General features: G+C 50.6%; 8 protein-coding genes across 8 annotated transcripts; 4 read left to right on the top strand and 4 right to left on the bottom strand.

The window, feature by feature from the left end:
• Positions 1–850: 850 nt before the first annotated feature.
• On the top strand, positions 851–3115 carry A1O5_09530 (uncharacterized protein; the record flags this gene model as incomplete). Its single annotated transcript, XM_007750109.1, has 5 exons — positions 851–1021; positions 1079–1161; positions 1219–1428; positions 1505–1607; positions 1694–3115. 5 exons carry the CDS (start codon positions 851–853, stop codon positions 3113–3115), a joined length of 1989 nt encoding a protein of 662 aa, XP_007748299.1.
• A 676-nt stretch (positions 3116–3791) lies between these two features.
• A1O5_09529 (uncharacterized protein) lies at positions 3792–5192 on the bottom strand (the record flags this gene model as incomplete). Its single annotated transcript, XM_007750108.1, has 2 exons — positions 3792–4877; positions 4908–5192. The coding sequence occupies 2 exons, from the start codon at positions 5190–5192 to the stop codon at positions 3792–3794; spliced, it is 1371 nt and encodes a 456-aa protein (XP_007748298.1).
• A 2478-nt stretch (positions 5193–7670) lies between these two features.
• A1O5_09528 (uncharacterized protein) lies at positions 7671–8042 on the top strand (the record flags this gene model as incomplete). The annotated part of the gene is made up of 1 exon (XM_007750107.1): positions 7671–8042. The coding sequence occupies one exon, from the start codon at positions 7671–7673 to the stop codon at positions 8040–8042; it is 372 nt and encodes a 123-aa protein (XP_007748297.1).
• Positions 8043–8239: 197 nt separating this feature from the next.
• Positions 8240–9097, bottom strand: A1O5_09527 (uncharacterized protein; the record flags this gene model as incomplete). The annotated part of the gene is made up of 2 exons (XM_007750106.1): positions 8240–8590; positions 8660–9097. The coding sequence occupies 2 exons, from the start codon at positions 9095–9097 to the stop codon at positions 8240–8242; spliced, it is 789 nt and encodes a 262-aa protein (XP_007748296.1).
• Positions 9098–9998: 901 nt separating this feature from the next.
• On the top strand, positions 9999–12996 carry A1O5_09526 (beta-mannosidase; the record flags this gene model as incomplete). Its single annotated transcript, XM_007750105.1, has 4 exons — positions 9999–10129; positions 10202–11191; positions 11301–11734; positions 11843–12996. The coding sequence occupies 4 exons, from the start codon at positions 9999–10001 to the stop codon at positions 12994–12996; spliced, it is 2709 nt and encodes a 902-aa protein (XP_007748295.1).
• A 443-nt stretch (positions 12997–13439) lies between these two features.
• Positions 13440–14725, bottom strand: A1O5_09525 (uncharacterized protein; the record flags this gene model as incomplete). The annotated part of the gene is made up of 6 exons (XM_007750104.1): positions 13440–13490; positions 13761–13856; positions 14037–14118; positions 14186–14455; positions 14509–14605; positions 14653–14725. The coding sequence occupies 6 exons, from the start codon at positions 14723–14725 to the stop codon at positions 13440–13442; spliced, it is 669 nt and encodes a 222-aa protein (XP_007748294.1).
• Positions 14726–16406: 1681 nt separating this feature from the next.
• On the top strand, positions 16407–18874 carry A1O5_09524 (uncharacterized protein; the record flags this gene model as incomplete). Its single annotated transcript, XM_007750103.1, has 21 exons — positions 16407–16490; positions 16541–16650; positions 16701–16732; positions 16782–16819; positions 16866–16873; positions 16921–16997; positions 17049–17105; positions 17159–17181; positions 17235–17449; positions 17497–17593; positions 17685–17761; positions 17812–17847; positions 17896–17939; positions 17986–18007; positions 18055–18213; positions 18261–18314; positions 18365–18421; positions 18475–18488; positions 18539–18619; positions 18668–18711; positions 18761–18874. 21 exons carry the CDS (start codon positions 16407–16409, stop codon positions 18872–18874), a joined length of 1443 nt encoding a protein of 480 aa, XP_007748293.1.
• Positions 18875–21007: 2133 nt separating this feature from the next.
• Positions 21008–23311, bottom strand: A1O5_09523 (CMGC/DYRK/PRP4 protein kinase; the record flags this gene model as incomplete). The annotated part of the gene is made up of 2 exons (XM_007750102.1): positions 21008–22443; positions 22492–23311. 2 exons carry the CDS (start codon positions 23309–23311, stop codon positions 21008–21010), a joined length of 2256 nt encoding a protein of 751 aa, XP_007748292.1.
• Between the last annotated feature and the right edge of the window lie 2928 nt (positions 23312–26239).

Raw genomic sequence — 26239 nt, 5'->3', positions numbered from 1 at the left:
CTGAGTCTCTGGGTTAGTCGTTCAAGCTTATTTTTTCTGCAAGTCAAAGTAAGAGCATACGGGCTTTTATGAATACTTTCGCTTTTAGCTTAAATTTAATGATATAGAACGATCGACTATAGGGAATTGGTGGAAAAGCCCGCACTGGAGTGGAATTGCGGCGTATCTTACAATACTATACGAAACGGATACCTGGAGGGGCGTAAAGAAAGCTAAGATTTACCACTAAAGATAGTGGAAGAATTGTGGACCTTCCGCTTTTCGAAGTTTGAAGCTGCGGGTGAGCGCCACCGCACCGAACTCCGAACCATGGATAGTGATTCGATTTAAACTTACAGGGAACAACGTAAATGTAATGAATTCAAGCTGTAGGTAACGACATTAATACCAGTAGTTTCGTATTCGCGAGGAGCTCGTTAACACCATCGTACCACCCTGCTTGCAGAATCCACTCTATGGAAGAGGCATCTTAAATCTTAACGTGATGCGGAACACTGTGTCCTAGAGATTATACACGCGGCGTCACTTGACCACTGGGTCGTAGGGATCGCGCTGCTTAATATACATAAAGATAGTCTCTCTGCCGTTGCACTGACCGCTCATTCCTCCATCCACAGATATCCCGTCTAGGTTATCTCCAAAATACAACAGCAAGAAATATTGAATGGTGAGTATGGGTTCTTCAGCAGCATACCCAATTAGCGGTTACCACCGTTATGTGCCTCAGCCCGGTGAGTACCCCTTTGGTGGTGAAGTAAATACACTATGGCCGGTGTAGGCGCCACGCCCAAATCTTTTAGACTGACACGGTCTTTTTACAGAACATCCTCGAATTAAAGGTCTCGATAAAATGACTCCCTCCGAATATTCAAAGAAGATGTTAGAAGATCCTCTCGTCAAGACACTCTTCGCTAATTGGGATGCCAATCTCCGAAAATCTTTCTACGGTGTGACCAGCGATGGAGTTAGGATAGAACATCTCTATCCTCTCCAAGATGAGGGTGCTTCAACTTTTAAGGCTGTAAGTACTGCAAGTCATGCTAAACTACTGCGCTAACTCGGCACTAACTCTATTAAGGTCGCCGCCGCAAAGCGCTTTCTGGATTTGTTAACGCCCGATGAGAAGCTGAAGGTCAGCAATGATTTGGATAGCGAGGATTGGTAGGTTTACCATTGTATAGTACCCCTTTCGATGACTTAACCGCTAAGATATCTTAGGAGAAAGTGGTCGAACACAGAAATTATCGCACATGATATTGGCGTACGCCTCGAATACCTAACACAGCCCAAGATCGACGCTGTGTGGGATATATTGAAACAATCACTCAGTAAGGCTGGATACTGTAAAGCCAAAGGAGCCGTCAAAACGAACAAATTTCTCGGCGAAATTTGCAACTCACGCCCGATTCTGAATGAAAACAGTTACTTGTGCGTAAGGTCGAATAACTCCGGGGCCACATGGATTCCCTTGCACTATCAAGCTAACACCTCACCGCGAACACAGTTTCCTTTTTTTCGGAGAGCCATCAGAAAAGCAGCCATGGGGCTATTCATTCTTCGGTCACCATTTCTGCCTTAACGTGTTCTTTATCGAGAATCAGATGACAGTTGGCCCAGTATTCATCGGCGCTGAGCCAAACGCAAGTCCATGAACCTTCAAACCTATATAACTCTAAGCTAATGACCGCAACAGATCATCGACTCGGGGCCGGACAAGGGAATTGAACTCTTTGTCCCAGAAGCTGAATTGGGACTGAAGCTGATGCAGAGCCTCACTACCGAGCAGCAGTGTCAGGCGCGTAAAGATAGCCGACTGGGCGACCAAAGCATGGACTCGGACCGCTGGAATATAGTGGACCAACAACATCTCGGGGGCACGTCGCAAGACAACCGGGTGATCCCCTACGAAGGCTTGGTAGCGACGTCGCTGACGCCCGTCCTTCAAGACCTTCTCATTTCTATTGTCGCGGCCTTCGAGGACCTATTGCCTCCCGTACCGCTAGCCCACCGGCTTCGAATTGTTCGCCATCATCTCTCGGAGACATACTTTACCTGGATCGGCGGGTTTGGAGACGACGACCCATTCTACTACCGTATCCAAAGCCCTGTCGTCCTGGTTGAGTTCGACCATCACACTGGCATCTATCTTACCAACCAGGAGCCAGGCAAATACCATATTCATACGATTCGAAGGTTACCTAACGGAGGTGACTATGGACGTGAGATTATCCGCCAGTGGAAGCAGAAACACCAGAAGCCAAAAATACAGCGGTCGAGGTATATACGCCCATTTGATGATAGCGCGAGAATACACACTGGGTTCCCATCTTACGACGTTCAAGTGCTCTCAATACTAGAGAGCGGACTCTCCCTTGCCAGCCATATCGGCGAAGGAGGTTGCGGTCCGGGCCTTCACTATCACCAATCAGACCAGCTATATTTCTTACTACGCGGAACCATGAACATTCGCCTAGGCCACGAGGTGTATGTAGTTTCCCCGGGAAGTCTGGTCTTCATCCCTGCGGGCCTCGCGCACCGCAACTGGAACAACGGCCCCGGAACGGAGACACACCTTGAGATGATTATCCCAGCGCCGTCGCCGCTGGCGCAGATAGCTCTCATGGTTAACACGCCTGACGACGTACCGATGGGGCATCGAACTGACCGCAAGGGATACGTTCGCCGTGTTGATCAAGCCCGCCTTACCGAAGCACTACCAGGATTTTTTACTATGGCACTAGCTGATCCATCAAGTGGATCGGCCAACACTGTGGTGTACTATGCTGAGACTTTACCAGGCAAGGGTGGGCCTGGAACCCATGTGCACGACTTCGATCAGTGCTATTTTGTTCTCGAGGGGCAGTTAACAATCGAGGTTTCAGTGGAAAAACATGTTGTTGGGCCAGACACGCTGGTTCTGTTACCTGCGGGCGTACCGCACAGACAGTGCAATGACGGTGACGTTGTCGAAAAGCACCTCTCAATCCTGAGTCCGGTACCTGAGCAAGGTCTACCCTGGGACCGTGGCGTAACGCTGACCGTTAATGGGAACAATCATTATGGTACTCTCACCGCGGCTAGCGCTATAGGTAATGAGCGACCAAGCGCGAGCTAGCTGAGCTTGCACTAGGATACAAATGTCAGCAATGAGAAACATCTGACAGCGTCTGCCAGCAAAAAGTATTGTTCGATAACGCCCTTCCCCCGCTGAGCACCCCTAATCAACCCCCTGATCAACCTGAGCTGTATCGATCGTCTCACATGGTCAGATCTTCCTTGGGATTTTCCGCTGATTCTTCCTTTCTCGCCGGAGCTGCTTATTATGACGCTGGTAGTCCACAGCTGGTCACAGAAAAGGGTAATTCGCAACACGCGTCAACTGACGTTGGAGTCGCCATTAGCCAGATGAACTGAGATTTGGGGGCCTGCTTTCCCATCAGTGCGGAGTGAGATAACTTGCTACCTATATCTCCACTCCCATATGAGAAGATCAGGCCGCCAGTCGCGTGGTGCCGCAAGTTTACAGGCACAAGTTATCATGACTGGTGGTCGCAAGGGTGTAGAGGTCCGCGGACCGTGAGAATGTCCCAGACCAACGCTCAGAAACGAAGAGGGTCAGGTACAGTGCGAAAGAGACGAAGATGTGCGAAAGGCCTCCTAAGATCTCGTACTGGGGAGGAAGGCGGCATTTTATACACGGAGGGGACGAGATAAGACATGCGAGAGGAAGTCGGAAGGACAGCTGCGGCGAATCCGCTTTCAAGGCCTAAATCAGGGTACCTTGTCGGCTACTAGGGGTGGCATCCTGGTCTGGCGCGGGAGTAGATATCATGATCGCGTAGGAAGTGGGCCGTGGGTGAGTAGTAGGTGAGTCGAAGGTGAGTCGAAGGTGAGTGAAAGCTGAGAAGGTGAGTTTGAAGATGAGCGGGAGGTGAGCGGTGTTTAAAAGCGGCGCGGGTCGGGTGAGGGTCGAGGTGCGGTTGAGGTGAATTTAAGAGATTCTCTGTATCGATGCTCGTAAAACGAGTGTTATGGCGTAAAAGGTGCAGCAGAGCTATTCGGTAACGAGCTGATGCTCTATGACCCTTTTCATCCCTATTTGGGCAGAAAATTTGCCACAGCAAGTCTTTTATTTCCTTAAGAGCACCGGCGTCATCCATGATAATGCCCTCAACCAGTCCCAGGCATTCACTCAATAGGATTCCGTCTGCCATGCGTGTTGATAGTTGTTCAATTTCTCCGAGCTTGATGCCTTTGGTAAAAGGGGAGCCATTATAAGTCAGCGTTGAATCATCAACTCCGAATCGAATGTCAGCAACTTTTCCGTTATGTGCGCAGTATACCTGCTGTGAAGGCCCACCAACAGGTGACTCAGCGTTGACTCTGATTCTACTTTCCGCACTGGGATGGCCGAAAGGCATGTCTTCTAAACCAGAGATCCAAAAAGGAACGACGAATCGGAGGTCTGGATCAACCAAGCTGTCCTGCCACGGTCTTCTCTTAACATCTGCCCAATGTCTCAAGATTATGTCCAACGACCCTGAAATGCGAGTGCAATACATCACGACATCTGTATGAACTTCAAGATTAGTACGGTCATAGTCAGGTTCCAGCGACGGCAGCCCGGTCAGGTGATTTGGTGAAGGGAGATCGACTGTCGAAAGAAGAGCATATACACGATCTCTTGGATCCGTGTACTCGTACGCCCGTAATTCGTAGAGTAATGATTCCGGACTCCTTCTTGGACGAATGATGTTACCATCTTGCGATCTGAGGAAGAGATCCTTGAGCGTATCCAAAAGTCTGACTGACTTCGAGTCTTCAAAGTCGTCGAGAATGCCCTCATACGCTGCGTGATATGGTGGTTTTCGGAAAGACTCCCGGACATCAGCTCATCTGTATCGGACAATATCGACTGCGTCCGAGAAATCAGAGAGGTGGAATGTGCCTGACCCGTAAACGAAGACAGTTTCCCTTGCTAGCGCCGCTTCTTGAAAAGTCCAACCCTGCGTGAACCACCTATTTCTTAACACGCCTCCCAGTGCTATTATCCTGTAATCATCAAGCCATTTGTCTTGGTTCAGGAATTGAGGGTCTAAAATTTGCGATATAAAGTTTGTCGCTTGTTGATTATGACCGCCTTCCTCACCAACTATTACAGTGCGAACTGCGCGACTGTAGATGAGGCGCATCTTCTGTATCTGCTCATTCGTCTCTTGGATGACTGCTGTCCAGGACGACAGACACTATCCCCGACCTTGTCTGCCACCTTGCGCTTCATACCGTGGTTGCACTCCATCTTTCAGTAATGGTACCTCGCAGTGAGGGACAGGCACTGCTTTTCCAGAAGCTAGATGTTAAGGCGGTCAGAGCGTTAAGCGTGTAAGAGGCAAGCCAAAGTTTGCTGTATATTCAGATGCAGGTCTCAAGTGTGAGTGCGAATGAAAGATTGCAGTCTAGAAGTACCTTTGAAGCCACGAGATGGACTGAAACTGCTGAACCACTGCTCAGCCACTACTCAGCCACCACTCCCACAGGAGCCTTGGCTTACCCAGTACTTCGCCTCAAGTTGAAAACGCTGTGCAAAATAGGAAAGAAGTTACTGTGACTTTTTATCAGGCAGCAAGGGTCCGCTCTTTGCTGAGGCTTCAGCTTTATGTATAAGAATCAACACGTGGACAAATCAGCAAACCGTAGGCTGCAGGTCCAGGTAAGTTGGGCCTAAATTCTTGCCGCTATTATTGCTCACAGCACCATCGGTTTTGGTGGCAGAATATTGGTATTGTACTGTAAAGCGCTACACGTGATTAGAAGGTGGTGGGCTCGAAGTGGAACCCGAAATATTTTGTGTATGTGTGAAAGGTGAAGCCATCTAGTCTGCACAGCCAATGGAATAAACTGAAACCGAAACTGAAAGGTGAAGCCGCAATTGAAAACGTCTGTACCAAATATATTTGCACAGTTGTAGAAAGCCGCTTACTAGATGGCCAGCTTTGTTGCCGGTGTTAGTATCCTCTTGCTCATAAAGGCACAAATTAGGTAAACAATGAGTACAGTCACGAGAATCGCGCGCAGAACTGTCCCCGTATTAGCAATACGATGATGAAAGACGCCGAACGGTGGTTGGTCAGTTAGATGATGTCTGACCGTATTGAGCTAGGTAATGAATGTCCCACTTCTGTCTTAGCTCTGGACCGAACAAATATTGCAATGTGTGTGCAAAGGGAAGGGCGGTTTCTGGAACCACTATACGAAAGTAAATATATTATATTCCCAATATATTTTCGCGACTTTTCTAGGCTCCCTCTATATTCTACGTTACAGGCTCCTCCCGAGTAAAATAGCTTCTCGAGAACCAACTAAGCAGTTCGAGTTAAACGCACAGTTTCAATCCAAGCTATGAAGTGCTTGTAACGCTCTCTTTATTTCCTTACCGGACTATCCTAACCTTTTAGTCTGCCGCCTAAACTTTCGATGCAAGATGAATCTTTTCCCTCGTTAACTTATCTATAAGTATTCATGAGGTATAGAGGTCTGTTTTTGGTTAATCGAGCTCTTCTTCTACGTTCTGCCGTACAGTAGCCTTTGACAGAGCTATTACGGATTCGGCTCAACATCGGAAGAACGGACGCCTAATACATCGGAGAATAATTAGACCATCAGCTGAGTATAGATACAACTCGGGGAGTGTGTCCTTATTACTAGCACACTTCCCGTATAAGAGGCGCACCTGACTCGCACGAGCCGGGGGTGAGCACAGGGCGGCATCACCCTCTCGCCCAAACGGGGTGAGTCGCGAGCAGTTTTTTTAAACTTTGGCACGGGGTGGCACGAAAAGGAGGATGCTGTCAACCCCAGTGGCTGATTCTCTTTGGTGTACCCAGTATGTAGCATAGGTTCCAAACGACGGAGTATGATCCCCAGAAGTATTAGGGTGGAGCGTAGTCCCCGGAAGCACATTTATTTGTCAGCTGCACTCATCACGTGGTCACGCCGCCAGTTTGGCATTATTCCTCGGCAGGAAGCAAGTGAGCAACAGCGTCGTTCTATTAACTGCCCTTCGTACCTCTCCTTCCAAACTAGTGGTTGGGATTCCCCCACCTTTTAATCATGCTGATCATGGATTACTCGCCAGCGGATATCCAACAACCGTTAAACGACCAAGACGATTGGCACAACGTCACAGATGCAAGGAAAAGGAAGCGGATTCAAGACAAGCTGGCACAACGTGCAAGACGTGGGTGTGCTCTGGGGGCTAACTGGCCTTCTCCCATGTTAATGTCGCTCTGAGCAGAGCTCCTCTGCTCCTGGCCTATCTTGCTATCGGATGGAGGACGATGTGATTGACCATGTCGTACATCTATCACCGTGCCTGTTCCCTGCACAAGCGCAACTGCGCGGACTTTCATGCTGATTGACTATCCCCTACTCTAGGGAAACGACTCCGAGAGGCAAAGAAGATTACGCAGGAGATAAATCATGCATCTCCGCCACAAAGCAGTCATATCACGCAAACAGAGGATTGCTGTCCCTCAGCCATTGAGGGCCTTGCTCAGCTTGGCTGTCGGGATGCTATTGCCCTGGTGCCATGCTCTGCAGACCTCACAGACCCTTGGATAGCACGCACGAGTCTGCCGTTTCAGTCCTCACCCACCGCACAGGTTCCCAGCATGAGCTATGAGCTCTATCCGTTGCCCACCGTGTTCAGTGCTTTGTACATCAACGGCGCCGTCCTAGGGCTGAACTCTTGTTCCGCTGTTCCAGCACTGTCATCTCCTGCTCCCCCGAACGTTCCGCTGTCATTACAGCCCACTCCGACTCAACTGCTCACGGTTCATCAACCTGGCATCGATAGATTCCCCTTTGCCAAGATGCGAGACAATCTCATCAATTTGTGTGCCATGATCGACGACGAAGACTTCACCCGAGACCTGTTTACAATGCCCAGTTCTAACATTACGCCTGGACTTGCATCGTGGGATCCTCAAGCCTGGAAAATCGAGAAATATTTTGCGGACAAATGGGGCTTCCTATTTTATTGATGGACCTAAACCTTCAAGGGGGATGTGTGGAACTCAGTTTTGACGGCGATAAATCTCGCGTGACTTCACGTCTGTCGAATATTTATACATCAAAACCCCTGCACAGAGAAGCAAGGATGTTCAGCGCAACAGACTTGACCGAACGCGCCCCGGCCGCTCGGAGATTCCCTCCACCTCAGTCCCGCCCACTGCTTGTCTTAATACTTTGCTGCAACGTTCAAAATCCACTCAATCACTACTTCGGGCTGGGCAGCCATGGGGCAATGGTCAGCCTTAATACTGGTCACATCGACCTTCCTCCCGCTCTCCTTCTCAACTAAGTCAATCCCATCTCTCTGGACGTTTGCTGGAATGCACAGGTCGTTTTCGCAGAGCAGGTACGACACAGGGATGTCTTTGTATCCGGCATGGGTCACTTCGCCGATGAAACTGAGAGAGGAGTGTCGGGGGAATTTCCTAATCCAAGCCTCCCCTTCTTCCTTCGGGATATCCGAAAACACAAGGGCCGCCGATGCTTCGACTGGATCATGATACATCCAGCCGTTTTCCTGTTTGATGTGTGCTATTAGCAGAGGGGGCTTCGATGCAACGAAGTCAAGCATTGGATACAAACCCACATCAATCTTCAGATCCAACTGCTGCTCCTGGGGCACAGTCGCCAGAACATCCTTCGCTGTCTGCCCCACGGCTGGCACCAGACAAGTCATATACGCCAGATTCACAATCCCACCCTCCTTGCCCTCTCTCTGCCTCTCTTTCTTGCTCAGCCCCTTCGTGCTCTGCGTCACGGGCACGCCTCCGTACGAGTGAGCAAGAAGAATCACGTCCTTCCCTTGATTTGCGAGTTTCTCAACCTCACCGGCAATGAAGGCGGCGTCGTCGTACATGGTTGGTGGTGCCACTCCTTCCCGAGCTTTTCCGCTCGTAGGCCCAACGCTGGGCTTATGGAGGCCTTGAATTTCGTAACCTTTCTCGGCCACAGCATTTATGACCGGCTCATAGAACTCGGGCAAGGCGAATGAGCCTGGAACGAGGAGGATTGACGGCTTAGACATTCTGATTGCGTTTGTAAAGAGGTCTGGGCGCAAAGCGGTATTCGAAATTCCGTGTCCTGGTATCCCTGTGTGAGATTTGGAACCTAGAGTCCACTGCTGGTCGGTGCGACGACATTCTCCAGACGACAGGCCTTCATTTATACTATTACATCTTCCAACTCTTCGTCCGAACGGACGACATGCAACCCAGGAGCTTGGCCGTGATTTCTAATTACTGACCTAGCTTCTGACCTATACAATACAAACTTATATCTGCTTCCTGGCCGCCTATAGGCCTCGGAGCTTTCTTCTGACCGTCAGAAAAGCGGGCCACTAGGTCAGCGCAGAACCTAATTGGCCTAGTTTCATAGACGGCCAGGCCTGAATTCGGGGGCTGAGTTCGTGGCCTGATTCCGAGTATCAAAAAGGACGCTTTCGTCGTTTCCAAAAATGTTACCAGCATTACAGCTGCTATCTGGGCCTCCAGATCCAATAGCTTCAGCTTCACAATATTTTCTGGCTATGAGGACAAAGTACTGGCGCATCATGTGTGAAATATTGACTGCAAGGTAGGATGTGTACGAAATCTTGCGGCGGGATCGGCAAAGAGAGGGATCGGCAAAGAGAGGGATCGGCAAAGAGAGGGATCGGCAAAGAGAGGGATCGGCAAAGAGAGGGATCCCCGCATGCACAACATAGGCTGTGCTTGTTGTCGGCACCATGTTCGATTTTCATTGCACGAGTATGGCGGGGACGAGCCAAAGGACTCCTGCCCTTCTGGGGTCTTCTGATGCAACGTGGGATTGCCGTGTGCAGACAAGTTGATGAAAAGGTCCCAATTACTCTCGGGCGGCAACTTTGTTCTCTCTGCGCCAATCTGCACCTCTTCGATCTATCCTAGAACTACCTCTCTTGAGCTATAATGGCTGTCGTCACTACTGAGCTGAGTTCGGGTTGGCAATGCAGACAATCTGACGACGGCTCTGTGGACGCATGGCTTCCGGTGTCGAAGGTTCCAACCACAACTCATCTTGTTCTGCAAGAAAATGCGAAGTATGGTTGAACAAAAAAAACGGGTGTCTGGTTACTGCATGCGATCCAAACTTATACTTTTCCCTCTGTCAGGATTCCGGACCCCTTCATCGACATGAATGAACTGGCCGTGCGGTGGGTCGCGGAGAAGCCGTGGACCTACAAAACGACATTCCCCTCTCCGACAAATAGACAGCCTGACGCAAGGACGGACTTGGTGTTTGAAGGCCTCGACACATTCGCCACGGTAACATTGAACGGCCACAAGATCCTCGAAGCAGACAATATGTTTCTCGAGTACCGCGTTGACGTCACGAACTTCCTCCTAAAACCCTCTTCCGACAGTGTCCTAGCCGGGCCAAACGTTCTGGAAATCGTCTTTGACTCGGCCCTCCTCCGTGGCCGTAAGCTCGTCAAACGGCACTCACATGAACACAACTTCATCGCCCATCAGACCGAGTCGAGTAGAATACCCGTGCGGAAAGCACAGTGCCACTGGGGATGGGACTGGGGTCCTATCCTGATCACTTCGGGGCCATGGAAGCCCGTTTTGCTGCAGACATATGTTGTTAGAATTGATGATGTCTGGTTTCAAGGAGAGGTAAGTGAGGATCTGAAGGCCGTGAAAGGAAAGTTATTCTCCCGCGTAAAATGCGAAAAGCAAAGGACGCAGGAGGGGAGTGTGGTCGAGTTATCATTATCTCTTGACGGTAAGGTCCTGCTCGAGTTACAGGCCCCCATCGACAACGACGGCGTCGCTACCGCCGAATTTCGACTCGAGCGCCCTGCCCTCTGGTATCCTCGTGGTTATGGCAAACAGTGCCTTTACGAGCTCGAAGCAACACTACCTACGAAGGGCTCCCATCCTATTTCCAAGTCCAGGATGATTGGGTTCCGACGGTGCGAACTCATACAGGAGCCGGACGAGTTTGGAAAATCTTTCTATTTCCGCATCAACAATGTCGATGTCTTCGCGGGCGGCTCGTGCTGGATTCCTGCGGATAGCTTCATCCCAAGAACTGGGGAGGACGGATATAGGAAGTGGATGGAACTGATGATTGAAGGCAATCAGATCATGACAAGGTACGATGCCGAATTAGTCTTGAACTCCAGAATATGCCATTATCCGCCTTCATCTCTTCTTCAATTTGTTGTTTACGCAAATCACTTAGACTCGCTGACCGTGTCCTAGAATCTGGGGTGGGGGAATCTACGAAGACGACTCGTTCTACAATGCCTGTGACTCCCTGGGCATCCTTGTCTGGCAGGACTTCTGCTTTGCCTGCGCCAGTTACCCAACCTATCCGTCTTTCCTCTCCCAAGTTGAACAAGAAGCGCGATTCAACGTCCGACGTCTTCGCTCCCACCCCTCGCTGGCCATCTGGGCGGGGAACAACGAAGACTATCAGATCCAGGAGAAACATAACCTGGAATACGACTATGAAGGCGACAAGGATCCGCAGTCGTGGCTCAAGACCAGCTTCCCCGCGAGGTATATCTACGAGTATCTTTTGCCGAAGATTGTGCAAGAGGAGAGCCCAGGCGCAGCATATCATCCAAGCAGCCCTTGGGGCGACGGGAAGAAGACATGGGATCCCACTGTGGGAGATATCCATCAGTGGAATGGTGAGTGTTCACGCAAAGCAAGGCGTCCTCTCTTCTGCTCTTCCCTTGTGGTCCCTTTCTTCTACATCTAGAAATTGCGTTGACACATATTTTGTCCCAATTTTCTAGTCTGGCACGGCTCTATGCGCCGGTACCAAGAGCTTTCCACTATAGGCGGGCGCTTCGTGAGCGAATTCGGGATGGAAGCGTACCCACACGTCTCGACCATCGTCTCTGCCATCGCCACGGATCCGAAGCAACAGTACCCCGGCAGCATGCCCATGGACTACCACAACCGAGCCGTCGACCACGAACGACGCCTCCTCACGTACGTCGCCGAGAACTTCCAGATCAAATACGACCTGCCGAGCTTCACGCACCTGACCCAGGTCATGCAGTCCGACGCCGTGGGCTTCGCGTACCGCTCGTGGCGCCGCGAATGGGGCACACCCTCAAAGGGGCAGCAGAAGAGGAAATGCGGCGGCGTTCTCGTCTGGCAGTTTAACGACACCTGGCCGACCATGTCCTGGGCAGTGGTGGACTACTACCGCGTAAAAAAGCCTTCGTTCTACGCGATCAAGCGATCCCTAAAGCCGCTGGCCGTGGGCGTGAGCAGGCCGTTTCACGAGTGGACTTCCGGCCACGTGGACCCGACTGGGGCGATCAGGGAGAACAAATTTGATCTCTGGGTCTGCAGTTCGCGGACGGGCGAGGATGTCAAGGCGGGCGTGGTTGTGCGGGCCATTTCAATCAAGACTGGGCGCGATGTGGTCGATCCGATCAGGAAGGACGGCGTCACGGTCAAGGCGAACGGCACGACCGAGATACTCCAAGGAGGCGAGATATCCTTGGCCTCCGCCTCCGCCGCTCGTGATCCTGATCCGACGACTGGCATGTCATTCTTCGATCTCCGCGCCTGGGATCCCTACGTCATCCACGCTTCGCTCCTCGTCGACGGCCGCGTCGTCAGCAGCGACACCAGTTGGCCCCATCCGATCAAGTACCTCGACTTTTCCGCCCCGAGGGACTTGAAGGTCCAACTCTCCACCGCCGAGGGAAAGGACGGAGGAGTGACAACAGCCACGGTCACAGTCTCGGCGACGAAGCCCGTGCACGGCTTCGTGTTCCGCGAGGGCAGAGACGGGGCCACCTTCAGCGACAATGGATTCGACGTCGTGCCTGGGGAAGATGTCGTCGTCGAGGTCGTCAGCGGTGGGACCAGTCCCGAGAAGCCGCTCCGGTGGACTTATATCGGAGCGGAGAGTGCATCTATTGGTCTTTGATTCTTGAATGAGAAGGGTACGCGGGGCGAGAGAGCAGGTAGGGAAGAAAGACGGAAAGATGGGAAAGAAGAACCTTGACGGATGGACAAACTTGGTTTTTTGAACCTCCTGCAGCCGATCCCGCCGATCCAGCCGATCGAGAATATGTAATGATGAAGGACTTACAAGGTACACAAGGTGGGAAGGGGCCGGGCCGCTCATTGATTGCAACATGAAATATGTCAAGTAACTTGTCGCTGAAAGTGGGAAGACTGAGAGTGGGCTCGACTTCTGGGAAAGCTCATATTTTGGCTTTTTGGGTTTTTATGTTGAGGTTGTCTTGTTTCGTGCAGGCAGCTATTACCCAGTAGAGAACCTACCTTAACATAGGTACGTAGTCTGCAGGAGCTAACCTGACATGACCTGACCAATCTCTGTATGTAGGCCATGCAGCCTAGCCTTCTCTATGTAGCCTCGTCCTGCGCATACAACTTTTCCTTGGGGGATTGGGATCCCTAGGGATGTTGTCATTTTTCGTCGTCGTCGTCGTCGTCGTCATCGTTTCTCAAATTGACCCGGGCATCTTCTCTCCGAAGCTCTAAAGTCCAACACAACACACACACACACGCGGATCAGCGATCTGAAGAACAATCAACAACCCCCATTGCCCATTTTCAACTCGCCTTTTTGGGGGTATTTTTTTTTTGGAGGGGGAAGGCGCGGTTTTATGCAGGCAGCTGAGAGGACTAACACAACCTTTATTGACAGAGGAGATATGTACATACCTTGGTCTTGTACTGGATGGTCCCTTCAAACGGCTTTTCCCAGCTTTGCCGCTTTGAGGCGAACGACTCCCATTCCGGGACTGGGAGTTTGGGGTACTGTCATATCCACCACCACCAATAACAGTCAGATCAGGCATCATCCATTCATCACTCAGCAGTTTCGTCGACTATGGAAGAAGATGGAGGTGAGGGTGGCTTCGCTGGGCGCTCACGCCGCACCACACTCACCCAGCGCAAGAGGAGAATAACAAAGAGATATGTACGTATGTTACCTACCAGTCCCAATTTCAAAACGATCTTGCCCTTGTACAAAGGCGTGATGCTCATGATGGGCACGCCGCACGTTTGGCAGAAATACCTAGCAAACGTTGTATTAGTGGACCTTCCGTTGGCACAGGCTGGTCGCAAGGAAACGGGCCCCCTACCGCTGCACCGGGGTTCCACTGAGTGTCTCCGGATCCTGGGATTGTGTGTATCTTGTCAGACTAGGGTAATTTGGGGAGCGGAAGCTGATGACGGGGATGGAACGAACAGAGTACAGCTTGATATTGTCTTTGCCCTTAGGAAACTCGACTTTCTCTTCCTCGATTGTCAAGTTGACGCCGAATCTGTGTAGCCCCAAACCCCAGAGCTCAGTCAGCGGCTGGTTCACTCGGTGCATCGTAACCAAATGCACGCCATGGTGATTATCGGTACTGTTCTTGTGCGGATGGGGTTCTTCCAAAGAGAATTGGGGTATCAGACGTACATCCCGCCGGCGACTTTGCGGCAGTTGGCACAGTGGCATATGTGACCGCGGCGCTGTTCGCCGAAGAGGTTGTCATCGTTGACCTTGACAGCCACAGCTGGCCCAGCCGCGAGTTAGTCATCAATTCATTTACAATACTCTCACCAGGCAGATGTCGATATGGGGAAAGAGCATGATAATCCCCATCACTACCTTTGCAGAGACATTCTCCTTCCATCTTGTCGACAAGTTGTACCAGATTCGCCGCTGCTGTTACAAAATGCTCAGATAAGAAGTTAACCAGGATTCAGACTTGACCGCTCTTTCGGTTTGTATTTCACAGTTGGTTTTTGAGTCTGCCTCAAAGTCCTGTCCCAATTTCTTGCGATGCGGGGAGAGTGGCTTGGGCTCTACCGAGTAGATGCGCTAGATTCGGCAAGCAAACGGCGGAGGGGCATCGAGGCGGGGTTTCCCAAAGGCAATGTCCACGTCATCGATATGTAGCATGAAAGAAGTCGTGAATTGTCCAAAGCCCAGGAGCCCGGGGGGTGCTTCTGAAGATCAGAAAATCAAAGCCACCAACGGCTCAGATGATACGCTTGTCATCCTACCTAAGCGGCAGGCACTTGAGGTCCTTCGCTAGCCCACCAGTCTCGTTGCACTCTTTCGCTTTCCCCATAGCTCATGGTCCGGACCAAGAAACAGGTGCCTCCTTCTGGGCAACTATGGACCATGGGATATTTCTCCGGTTCCATTGAGAATCCGAGACCAGGTTGGCAGTTGAACGACGTGCCAGACTAGGCCAAGTGCACGCAGACACTGAGATATGCCCAAGGAACTATTGCCCAGGCCGGCGGAGAGGCTGGTGACTGCGCCACCAACCGCGAACCCCAATTCGAGATCTGGCTGGCATAGGTATCTTCGAGGACGCAGCCAGTGTGTAATTGGTATCGATTCGCCAAACTGCACATACTGTCGCTCGACTTCTGAACTGTCTCCAGTGAGGCCTGGGCAGCAAATCTTGGGAAGCTTACACTACAAGCGAGGCTGCATATTTGCTTGAAACCTGGAACGACGAATTAAATTCCCTGGTTGCTGCTGCTACGACAGTCTAGGAGATTCACGGACAAGGTCCTCGGAGTCATGGGGCGGTACCTCCATGATGTGCTGATACAGCCTCCAAACAGATGGCAACTCCGAATAACTTTCAACTGGGTGATCGTAGATGGACTCGGTCTTAGGTCAACTTCGGCCGTGATCCTGCTTCTCAAGCGTGCCAGACAGTGATTACCAAAGTCGTTTATCATGAAAATCGTAGACAGCAGTCCTCGGGAAAGGACTTTCCAGAGTGCGGGCACTTCCGAGAGTCCTACCGAATATCGAGATCCATGTTTCCGAGAGGCCGTATGGCCCTGTCTCGGAGATGGCTAGATGACGTCGTATTGTTGTCGGCCTGGGCCCAATGAGGGGAAACCATATTCAGTTTTGCAAAGGACGAGAGGAGGTCCAGGAGGACTTATCCCGAAGTGGTCATGCAAAGCACTGCAAAAGGTGTTCAGACCGCTCTGGCCTGAAGAACAAGACTTGATTGTTGCTGGGGTGAGCAAAGTCATTGCCGATGATATTTTGCAGCTCTGCGGGGAAAGTTTGCACACAAGGAAAAGAATCACTCCACTGGTGTGCAGGCGGTCTTGTAGCATCATCGGCGATTCGTTGTTTCTTGCGGGGTGCTGGTCTCAGCTTTGCAGAAGAATCCGCAAGGTTTGAGGGGTACGTGTCTGGTGATGGAGGGAGTTAAAAGGGAGCAGATTGCATGTGCAAACCGGCACCTTGCCGATCGTCTGAGCTTGAACCTGGACAAAGGAACTTTGGCAGCACCATAATCCATCAAGACAACACTTTCGTCGTTAAGTCTCATAATGTCGGTCGTCAGTCAGGTTGTGAGCAGCCTTACGGGCTCCCACCACGAGTATGACCTCGTCGTAGTGGGGAGTGGATTTGCAGTAGGTGACTGTAGAATTTGTCCTGAATAAACGATGCTGATCATTTGCAGGGTTCCATGACCACATTGAACTTCCTCGAGGAATGTAAAAAGATTGGTAAACGGGGGAAAGTTGCATTGATCGAGGCTGGTAAAGAAGGAGAACGATGTGGTGCAAGCAGGTCTGCTTTGAAAACCCGCCGAGTGGCACCATTGACTGAAAGACATATAGGTGGACAATGGCATACCTTCGACTGGATAAAGGTTTGTGCTGAGTCCCACCAGAAAGTTCCATCAACGCTAAATGCTTCAGATAACAAGTTTGACACGGATTGGAAGCATGAAATGAAGGTGAGTGAAGAGCTCTGCTGATGACGGTTCTGGCTGACAGATGTAGCGCGTCAGGTAAGTCGACGATTTCAGCTGTTAGGCTCCGATATTGACAAGGCCAGCGAGGGGTTGGCTGATCAGGAATACTGCGCAAAAATGGAGCAAGAAGTTCCAATAACTGCTCAATATCTACTCGACCGTTAGTTGACCGACTGTGAGATTGCCCGAGCAAGGTACTGACCGATCGTAGACGGAGTCAAACTCAACCATCACGATGAGAAGAATGTCCTGCTCGAATTCAATACCAGTAAGTTATTTGCCATGGATCAAATTCCGGCCTATGTATTGACAATCTCACAGGCCAGCACTTCGTGTTTCCAGAGGTAAGCCGGGTTGTCGGCGGAATTGCATGGGTTTGTTCTAACTGAAAGGACAGGGTGGTGGGCATGCAATTATCAATGCTCTGTTCGACCATATCCGTAAATTCGACAATGTGACGATAATGTGGCAGACGCAAGCAGAGCAGCTGCTGACCCACGATGATGGGAGGGTCTGTGGCGTCAGAGTTCGAAAGGCGGACGGACACATGACGAAGGTCCACGGCAAGAAAGTCATGTTGGCATGCGGTGGGTTTGAAGGTAATCGTGAAATGTAAGGACAGAGACGTTCTAGAAAATGCAGTGGCTGACAAAAGCTAGGTTGGGCAAGTATGTTGGACCGAGGACAGAGCACCTTGAGCTCATTGCACCTGGCCTCAAGTACAATACCGGGTTCGGCCTGAAGATGGGATTGGAAGTTGGTGCTGCTGTTGCGGGTTCAATGAGTGGCATGCATGCAAGCGTTTTCTTTCCTGACGCTGAAGGTCCATACTGATGCTGGGTGAAAGTGTGAACTCGTCGACACCAGAGCCAAGAAGCCTGATGCTGTGATCTGGGGCCACAATTACGGTATTGTTGTGAACGAGTACGGTCGCTCCTCTCAAGTCATGCCCGACAGCTGCTGACGGAATCTAGGCATTGCAAACGTTTCTATGATGAGGGCAAACGACAGTGAGCATCATCGCATTTCCAAGCCGGTATAGTCGCTGACACGCACAGCCTCTTTGCGACGTTCGAAATGATTGCCCTTGAGACTTGGCGAGGTAAGTCATTTCAAGTGGAATCCGCGCAGTGGCTGACACGGAGCAGACCAGAATCAGAAATCATACTTGTATGTTCCACTTGCAGCCCGGTGACACCTTACTGATTGAGTTTCAGTGTCACCGACAGTGCCATCATGGACCGTTTCCGACCAGGCTGGGTGTACGATACCACTGACCAGGAGCCAGAGAAGAGCGACACCATTGAGGGCTTGGCTGAAAAGCTGGGACTTGATCCGAAAGAATTGAAGAAGACTGTGGATGAGTTTAACGCGGCGTGAGTCTTCCAGATAGAAATCAGTGGATGTCGCTTAACCAGCATAGCATCAACGATAAGGATTTCAACCTGTTGGCGCTTGACGGCAAGAGGACACACGGGTAGGGACATGACGAATGCCTTGAAGATATGATGGCTGATGCTTTCGAAGATTGTCGCCCGACAAGACCAACTGGGCTAACCCAATCAATAAGCCCCCCTATTACGGGTAAGTATTTCAGAGCAAATGGACAGTTTTGATCGAAAGCTGATGGTCGTTAGGTATCCAATGAAAGGTGACCTCAATCGCGATTGGAGATGTCGACCCTACGCTGACAAGTTCTAGCACAACTTACCTTCACTTATGGTGGACTCAAGTGCGATCTTGATTCGAGGGTGCTTGCCACAACAGGAGTTCCAATCCCAGGTAAGAGACGAAGCTGAGTATGGAGTCTGTCTGGCTGACCATGTACAGGACTGTACTGTGCTGGAGAGTTGAGCGGCTTGTTCTATAACGAGGTAAGCTAATCCTTCCAAACCTGTAAACATGGTGCTGACCCAGCTGCAGTGTAAGTTCATTCCTGTTCCTTCGTCCCAGACCTCAGTCTGTAGAAGTACACGTATAAACACCCTCCACATGTTCAGTGAGAAGCCGATTCGCAGATTCACAGAAGCTGAATAACATGCTAGATCCGCCCGCAACAAGCGTGCTCCGCTCTCTTACTTTTGGTCGCATTGCTGGGCGCGACGCTGCTCAAGCTCTCTGAAAGGAAAGGACGAGAGAGGCATCGATGTCCTTGATAGGGTAATTAAGTTGTAAATTTGTGGTAAGCAGAAAAGTGGTCGCAGGATAATAGGGAGAGCAGACAGTTCGAAAAAATATGAATGATGCCGGCGAAATTTCGGAAGTGCACCAAGTACGAAAAACCCCTCGCTACACCTGCCTTTGAGGAACATAGAAGACCTCAGCCTTACTCAGCCTTGTTAACGATGTGACCTCGACTGTCGGGCGGGGCATCTTTTCTCCTTAGGAGGGCGTCAGCTATAATCTTATTATCCACTTCTCACATTGATGATGGGTACATATAATGAAGCCGACAGACTTGTGACTCTGCTGGAGCCGTGTCTACGGAGGAGCTCAACTCCCTATTTCGTAGGCTGTGACCACGTGCTGGATCATAGTGACTGGGATAGTGTGGGTGAGAATAAGTAGTCATCAAGCCAACCGAATGAGGAAGAAACAAAAACGTCTCTCCTGGGGTTTTCTCACAAGCCTTGTGTGTTTGCTACTCGGAACCCAGGGTTCAATCTGCAACGGTACGTAATCATTTCCTTTTTTAGTAGAAGGGCTACAAACCGTTTCTTCTTCCTTTGTTTGGAGACATTGTGTGTGCCTTGCCCATGTAGTGCTCCCCGTTGTCGCTTAACTTATCGCCTCTCGGCAAGTTCAAATAATACTGGGTTCATACCCGCTCCTTCAACATCACACTATTCATCATCTTCAAGGCGCCTTACACACACCATCGAGCTCACTTGGCCGGTAGATCATCGTTCCATCAGCTTCAGCAATGAGCTGTCCGCGGTAAACAGAGTTCGACGGATCCTCAAGCCGACGGCTTCTTTGCCTCGCCAAAAGCACCACGCCCACAAGCAGGCCAAGAAGAGCCAGTCCGACACCAACCCCAATACCTGCTTTCTCTCCAGCACTGAGATTCAACCACACGGAATGTGGCGGTGTGGATGTCCAAGTCTGGGCGGGGAGATTCTCGTTGGAGATCATAGTAAAATTCCCATTCCGTATCACAGGTGTCATCGAGTCAGAAGACTTGCTGTCTGCAGGTAAACCTTCGGGAAGCTCTTCAGACCTGTATGGACCAAGTGAAAACCAACAGCGGATAGGATATGCTATAATGTGGGTTCGAAGCGTCAAGCCGAGCTCGTGGAAAAGATAATAGCCCTCTGGAGGACCTGAGCAAAGTTTAGCAAGATGCAGAAAAAGACATGGGAGTTGGGATCGGTAACCCACAAGGCGAGCAAGAAGGACCTCCTGCCATGACGTGGACAGGACCACCATCAACATCCTCAATACCAGGCCGGGGCCAACAATTAGCTGACAGATTGACACCTCTGGCCCACGACGACATGTAGGAAACTTGGATACTGTCCCGGACGTTGTATATCTCACTACCGGCTGGCGGAAAGAGGATCGCTCCAAGCTGAGAAAGTCCGTCACCAACGACGCCAACCGAGCAGCGAACGAAGAGAACCGTTAGGCACACCGCAAGAGATGCCATTTTGTGGCTGAAGGGTCGAAGGAACACGAGAAGGTGAGTGAGCTGTCAAGGTTTACGGCGGTTTCTGGAACGTGAGGCACAGCGTAATTCCGACATCACTTGTAAAACAGAAGCGGGTCATGGAACGTAAATAAAGCAGATCCTTGTATCACATCCAACTTGCATGAGCAGTTCTTAGTCAGGTGCCGCAGCGAGGCAGAGTGCTCGGATGTCGCCCTGTTGTGTTAGGACTGTGATATTAGTAGTGGTCATGTCTCGGGATGTTGCAAGACCTTGTGAGTTGATTCTGTAAGACCCCTCTTCTCCCAGCATGCCCCCGGTTGAGAGCTGCGTGGATAAAACAAGCGTCTGCGGGAAAGATAGAGATACTGAAGTTATTCGTATCAGCGATCATTCCCAACAGCAGTGGGTCAAAGGAGGATATGAACTGATTGGAGAAAGCCGCAGCCCGTTAGGTAGTTATCATTCATGTCTAATTTTCGCCTATTGGTTGAAAAATAAAATTCCCGGGGTCATGTCATTCATGACTTCGTCCTCGAGATGAAAGGGTGCTTCAATGCGTCGTTGGGCGTGATGCGCTTCTCCGGTCGCAAGTCCAAACACTTATCCAGTAGATCCACAAACAAATCCAGCTCTCTCCGCTCCTGCTCATTCATTCGCTTGTCCTTAGGAATCAGTCGAGACCTCAGATCTCTGACAGGTTTCGGCTTGATGTCTATCACTTTCACAATTGTCCGACCTGTGACCTTGTCTGTTTCTTGAGCTCGGAAGTTGAGCAGGTCATCAAAGTAATCATACGTCAAGGCACCGCGCCTGAGAAGCTTGTGGGGAAACCTTCCACGGCATTCCATGATTGCGCGAAGCATGCCATTGTTGTTGCGGCCTGTGAACAAAATCTTCCCCGTGTAAAGCTCGAAAAGGGTGCATCCAACAGACCACATATCAATCCCATAGTCATAAGGAATACCAAGGATGACTTCAGGAGCCCGATAGAAGCGAGACACTAGGTATGGCGCTGTGACATTCTCCGTGATGGGAGAGGCAGATCCCAAATCACAAATCTTCAGCGTACTCCTAGCTTCGTTGACAAGGATGTTGTCTGGTTTCAGATCAGCGTGTATATATTGACATTTTTTCAGCAAGCTCAGTCCCAGAAAAAGTTGCTGAGCGTATGCTCGGATAGCCTTGATATTGATACCCACGTCTCTGCCGAACTTTTTGAGCACCTCCCGGAGGTTCATGGAAAGATTTTCGAAAACCATGCAAAGGTGTCCTTTATGATCGAAAGATCGCTGAAGGCGAATGATGTGTTTCTTGTCTTCTGGATCATTGGCGGCGATGTCCTTGAGAATGTCGATTTCCTTGATTCCTGCTTTTCGCATGGTTTCGTTATTGCGGACAATTTTGATAGCGACCGGTTTGCCGGTTCGTCTATCAGTAGCTCTGACGACGGAAGAGAACATCCCTCTCCCAAGGTTTTGAGTGACATGGTAGCGGTCCTCGATTAGCTCACCAAGGATTGTAATGTAGTATCCTTCAGGATCGTCCCAGTTGTCCATGAGGTTGACATCCAAAGCTTGCGCAGTCTTTATCTCTGCTTTAGGTTTCATGGGAGCTTCGGCAAACATATCGTCCTCATCATCCTCGTCGGCAAACATGTCGAACTCACCAGGCGCTTTGGAAGGAGGGAGAGAAGATCTGTCAGCATCTTTGGTTACTGCTTGATCTGCCTGCTCAAGAGATTTCTCGTCTTCCTTGAAAAGACGTTTTTCATGTCGTGCTCGTTCCTCCTCCATGTCCACAGTGGGATCATAATCAGCAGCTGAAGGGCCATCTTCGGCTGGAGATCTTCTATCAGCGTTAGTCAGATCCGCTTCATTATCGAATTTGATTTCCGCAGGAGACTGTGGGGCAGAAAGGTCTCTCGGCGTGCGAGGCGAGGACGACACAGGTGATTCTGATGAAATCAGCATATGCTCGTCACAAAGGGCAATACTGAACATACCGGATCGGCGCGGCGTTGTAGTATAGCTTTCTGGAGCAGGACTTGCCGGAGTGGATTCGGCCCCTAGATGAAGTGCTTTAACCAATAATGGCGGAGCTTGGCCACGGTATTTGTTCTTGATGGCTTCACGGCGTTTCCGCCGTTCTTCAATCAAAGCAGCCTCATCTACCACTCTGGACTCTTCGCCTTCCTCCACAATGGTGCCCACAGGAGCAGTGGCGGAATTATCGGGTCGATTCCCAGTCTGTTCCTGTCCCACGGTGTGAGATCCTGGCCGAGCCACCAAGTTAGAGGTGACTTTGTCAGAAGGAAGATCTCGCGAGGGCGCTGTTGATGTTGTCCGTTGAGTATCTGCATGTTTGGAATTGGACTCAAACCTGCTACCTAGATCCCTGGTAATTGCGGAGCTGTTGTCCATTGCTTCCTCTTTACGACGAGAATGTCTGTATGGTGACCGACTCCTGCTGCGACTCCGAGAGTAGGTTCGCGATCTCTTTGAGCTTCTTTCTTCGTACGATCCGTGGCGTCGGTGCGGGTAAGTGCCATCTTCGTATCTCACAGCAAAAGTGCGCGTATCATTATGGGATCTATTTCTCGAATGGTCATAGTCGCGGGGACGCTTCTCGCCCTTGGGAGCTCGGTAAGGAGATCTTGAACGCGATCGATGTGATCTAGAGGTAGCGCTATACGGAATGGAAGATGGTCTGGAACGACGGTCAACCTTGCTGTTACTGCGGGAAGATGGTATGCTCTTTGCCTTCGCTTCCGAGTCTGACGTCAAGATTTCGCCCTCAGACTGGCTCGGTGATCTTGAACCCATGATGAAGTGGTGGACTTGCAGGCCGGGAATGAGACCTAGCCTTCAGTTGAGATAAGAGCGTTAGCCAGCGGATCCTTAGACTGGAAAATTTGCAGTTGTAGAGCCCGACCGGTGTCGTCCCACCAAATCCTCCTCAAATCGCCCCCGAGAGCATCTCACTAAGCAGGCGAGACACTGGTGACTCGGCTTGACTTGACTGAAGCGCAAGATGATAAGTGAGGAAGGAAACCAGACAAACGATGAAGTGACGTGGTTGCAAGAGATGGGGAAGTCGCCAGAAGCACTACCTAGAGAAATGAGCTGGTGCAGGCCAGGTCGGCGCCAAGGCTCCCGTCTTGCCGCCCTAGCGTTGAGTAAATATTAGGTGCCCTTCATTGCCCTCGGTACGAGGTATACACTTCTCTATCGAGCAAGCTAGGTACAAAGTATCCGTATACAATACTATCAAATGTACGAGCAGAAGTAATATGGGGAAAGCAACGCCACCAAATCGTCTTCCCAGCCTGGCTGTACGGATTTGCCGCTCTTGTTCTTTAACCCACCAGCGTCCCATTGAGGAAATTTCGGCGCTAAAGCGGCGTCACAAGCCAACTGCCTCGTTTTTGCTCTCAGTCGGTCTCCTTGGTCTCCTTGGTTTCTGTCTCAAGATTGCATATCTGTTCTTCATGGTTTCTCCGTGTAAGCCTTCTACCCGCGCAAAGAATTTTTCCGGTAGTCCGAGGCAATGACCCGCAATGGAACCGATGAGACGTATCCGGCTGCACTCGAGACTGAGACGGTCCTGGCTGTACTCGAGATATCGACTCCGAAACTCCAGCCACTGAGCATCGTCCGAGGAGCCCTTGGTTGCAGGACGTGGAAATTAGGGATCATTTCTCCAGAAGGCACGAGCAGAGTGATCTTCCTCTCCCGCCATCCTCTCTCTTCACTGCCACCGTGCCTGCCTCAGCAGCCCAGAGAGTTCCACGAAAGCCTTGTCCTATACGGCGGAAGTTGGGACCGCCGTCATCCAACCACTCGGCATCGCCCATGTTTAGTAAGCTGATGTATTTTTCGTGATGACACAGTCCTGATGTATGTGTGAGTGGCCTAAGGTGCTGAGAAACTGCTGAGCTTTTCAATCATCAGTTTGAATTGGGATCGAAGACGGACTTGGAAGGTCCTCACCTGTACTGAAGCGAGTTTGTGGAATCCGTGGTATTCTCCACTAATCCACCTGTCCTTCGCTACTAGGTACCTTTCGAAGCTTGCGGTTGTCGCTAATTTTGTTCGATTTGACGTTTCTACAGTGAAGATTCGAAGGCTCAATTCATTTTAGACGTTGGCGGTCTCGGCCGTCGTGTTTGGGCCCGGAAACTCAACCGCATAAACTCACTCTGCCGGAACCCAATAATATCAGCATGTCCACGACGGTGACAAACTCCACTCTTTTCCAAGCTTCCCTGGAAAATGGCAACTATTCCTCCTTCTTGCCTACCTCTTAAAGCCTATGCAGTTCAAAGTGCGAGTCCCGATGCTCCATCTTGTCTCGTGAACCACAAGGACCATCCGAGAAAGCCGGTGGGAAAGCAATGAGCGATTCCGCAAAGAGCAATTCTCCAGCTAGAAAGCCTCAAGCCGAATGGTCCACAGGTTCGTTTCCAGGCAGCAATGTGACAGACTGCAAGCAGCCCGACGAGGAAGCCCTGTCCAGCCCCCTAGGCCGTACTTCGCGCCTAGATATCGGTAATCGTTTGCCCCTATCGACCAAGCTAGCCCCAGAGATAATCGTCGACGCTCCCTGCAGAAACAAGACTTCTTCGACTTAGGTGTGAGTGATCACCTCTTCAGGGACAGATACTGCATTCGGTTTCTACCGCTGGCGGACTGACTTCTCTTCCGAATCTTTCTCGCCATTGGGTAACAGCTCCCAAATTCCAGGTCTCATTGATCACCATGCCTTCACTCTCTCCGAGTCTGCAGGCGCCCCAGTTGAAGGATGTGGTAGCGGGGGTTGGGAGAATTCTTTCTGCTCAAGAGGCATCCTCAGGGTTTGAGAAAGTGGAAGTTGAGTTAAATTTTCTCTGATTGTGTCCACTAGAATTCGAGTTGTAAAATCCTTCTTTGTTGCTCTACTCGCCCTCGCACAATGGCGGCGACTCTGGTCTTTGTGACCATTGAAAAGATAGCTTACCATTCAAGGGGATCGGAGCCACCATGGCCTTTGTACTTATCTGTGACTTGCCAAGCCAGTTCCTAAGGCACTCCCTTTACTGAATCCCGTTTTTGGTGATGAGATGCCTTTTCATTCTAGAGGTCGCTCGAACAGTCGGTTCTTTCAGTGTATTTGGCTGTACACGGGTCTCTGAAATGAAATGAAAATAGTCACTTCTCTAGGGCGCTACTCTTCCAATATTTCTGCGATATGATCCTGTGCCCTGTCGTATGGCCCGTCCACAAACCGTGGCTATAGTGTTATGACAACTGTTTAGTATCAAAGTGAGGGTAATGGCTTCCACGTCCCACTGAGAGTGTTGCTTCTGATGTAGATAGAACAGCTAACGAAGCGTGACAGGAGGGTGATTGCCAACAGCTCGACTCCTGGTGGAAATCCAGATATCGCCTTACAAGAGGTCGCGAAATGGAATGCTGTTTGCCTCAACAGTCATAGCAATCGCCATTTTGCGTACCATCGCGTTGCACCAAAGTCAGTCAGAAGCAGGATTCCCAAACGAGATGGTCAAACGAGCACCATTGAGAAGGTATAAATATCTCCTACTCCCAAGTCCTTGGTCCATCTCTCATCATCCTCATAACCTGCAACAAGAAGCCTCGCGACAATACAATCAATAAGTAATTTACTCCGGCCCGTTGAAAGTGCGCTCACAGTTAACCTTTGTCAGATAGATCGAGAACCATCCAACACTCACTCAAAGTTTCACCAAACTC

The sequence above is a fragment of the Cladophialophora psammophila genome (assembly GCF_000585535.1).
Source record: "Cladophialophora psammophila CBS 110553 chromosome Unknown aczJe-supercont1.16, whole genome shotgun sequence".
In the NCBI taxonomy this organism is placed as follows: Eukaryota; Fungi; Ascomycota; class Eurotiomycetes; order Chaetothyriales; family Herpotrichiellaceae; genus Cladophialophora; species Cladophialophora psammophila.
The sequence above is the reverse complement of the archived record's forward strand: the minus strand, read 5'-3'. Positions and strand labels throughout refer to the sequence as shown.